A 2,137-nucleotide genomic window follows, 5' to 3' on the forward strand; every position below is an offset into this window, starting at 1 on the left:
ACTCAAAATTAACTGCTCTTCAGGTAGCAGAGATCAGTTCCTCTGGAGAAAACAGTGGACTCTGTCATTATACCCTGCTGAGGTCACCACAGCAAATTGACACTGTTTGCCCAAAGCCAGTGCACTCTCCCAGAGCCTCTTTCTAGATCTCGTTGTAGTTATTTCCACAACGGGCCTTATTCCTAGTAATAATAATAATAATGTAGCGACCCTGGTATTCCCTGGTGGTCTCCCATCCACATACTGACCCTGCTTAGCTTCTGAGATCTGACCAGTCTCGGGTTTTGTAGTGGTGTGTCAATATCTCTCTCTCTCTCTGGGAAGCGGCTGGGGTAGCCTTACTCAACGTTTCCTTTTGGTGTGTCCGCTCCTTACAGACACCACAGGAGGGATCTGAAGCCGTCCGCGCCGACGAAGCTCCACACTGGACTCTTCTCCTCTCACCTCCCGCTGCATCTTCCTAAGGGAGACTTCCCCCACGTCTTTCAATTCCGAGCGTCCCCGTCTCCGTCCGGAGGCCTACCGATCCTTCAAAGGGAGAATTTGATCCCCCTCTTCGCCCCCCGCCCACTTTTATACCTCCTGCCACAGTTTCTCCTTTTCCGACTCTGTCCTCACAGGGGAAAGGAAGGCACCTTACGGGAAAGAATGGTTGCCTTCCCGTTACAGGGAACATGGGAGGGAGGAGAGGAGGTTCAGAGAAAAAGCCCATTCGGTTCCCAGGCAACGGACGGGCCACTTCTCCACACCGGCTGAGGTTCACAAGTCCTTTTCACGAGTGCTTGGCGGCTTCGGCCACCTTTAGAATGCTGAGAGCCGAAGACGCTTCTGAGATCTAAAGGAAAGATTATTTGGCTGCAAATACTTTCTGTGAGGCTTAAAACAGTAGGCGGGGCTTCCTGCTTCTGGCAGATACGGGTGGGGAAAGGGGACCCCCAGATTCTACCCCCAGTTCTAGGAGATGAGGCTGATGGGTGAAGATGACTGCTGGGTTTAGCCGCAGGCCGCTGGCTATGAACTGCTTTCCTTTTTTGTTGTGCTTCAGTTTCCCCTATTTAAAATAGGGGGCAGGAGACTGGTATAAATAAATCAAATGGGGGCAGGAGACAGGTATAAATAAATATGTCTACGCTGGGTGCTTGGTTGTATTTTATGTCTAGCTCTGGCTCGTTCTAAAGCAGCGGTCCCCAACTTGGCGCCCGTGCGTGCCATGGCACCTGCCGACACCTTTCCGGGTGCCCGCCAAGTGTTTTTAGAAAGTGGGCGTGGCCAGGTGGGGCTTTTGCCCACCAAGGCTTCTGATTGACCACTGGAGATTTGATCAGCTGTGCAAATTTTTACAATATTGCTTTGGCAATAGCTGCCGCCACAAGCACAAGAATCTTCACTGTGTGAATGAAGGTAAGCTATGGCAGCCATTTTGTGGCTAGCTCTGCCTCCCTTGGCAGCCATTTTGTGGCTAGCTCCACCTCCCTCAGCAGCCATTTTGTGGCTGCGCCCACCACACCACATCAGAATTCCAAAGGTGCCTGCAGGCTTAAAAAGGTTGGGGACCCTTGTTCTAAAGCCTCCATTTGAGAGATCATTGATGTAAGGAATCAGGTGTGTATATTTTTTTAAATCTACTTTTGACTTTTCAGAAGGGGCAAAAGTTTCCGAGGTAGCCCTTTTTTTTACATCCTATTTATACTAATCCCTTTTTAAGAGGGATGAATTTTTGTCGTCATACCTTTTCTACCTGATGGAATGCCAGGTTATCGGGGTTATAGGCGGGACTGCCTGAACGTTGTGGTTTCAGGCAAGCAAAATAGGTGTTTGCAGAGATGCTCAAAAGCACCCACGGCGACACCTAGTAAATTCTCAGAGGCCGGAGGGCTTCTTGGATAAGATTTCCAGCAGTCAGGAGGTGGAGCTTCCGTGCCCCGATGAGTTGGTCTTTATCCAGATCATAATTAACAGAAAGGGAGAACTTTATACCACAAAAATAAGTTTTTTTCAGAATTATGGATGATTGCTATGCAAATTTATACAGGTCGCACAATGTAGTTCTCAGGAAAGAATTTGGGTTACCAGTGCAGACTTCTGATCTATTTCTTTTTATACTTCAGTGCTGGGAAGTGGGGGGGACGTGGATATA

General features: G+C 48.9%; 1 protein-coding gene across 1 annotated transcript in view; it reads left to right on the forward strand.

Annotated features, from left to right (window-relative positions):
- The window catches only part of PLP2 (proteolipid protein 2 (colonic epithelium-enriched)), a 39,389-nt gene extending 37,954 nt beyond the window's left edge, over positions 1-1,435 (forward strand). Inside the window, exon 5 of the mRNA XM_015424249.1 lies at positions 378-1,435. Within this exon, the coding sequence (XP_015279735.1) occupies positions 378-397 (20 nt within the window). The 3' untranslated portion in view covers positions 398-1,435. The remainder of the gene's footprint in view (positions 1-377) is intronic.
- Positions 1,436-2,137: the final 702 nt, after the last annotated feature.

This window comes from Gekko japonicus, unplaced genomic scaffold (genome assembly GCF_001447785.1).
Source record: "Gekko japonicus isolate JY-2015 unplaced genomic scaffold, Gekko_japonicus_V1.1 scaffold2051, whole genome shotgun sequence".
Taxonomy (NCBI): Eukaryota; Metazoa; Chordata; class Lepidosauria; order Squamata; family Gekkonidae; genus Gekko; species Gekko japonicus.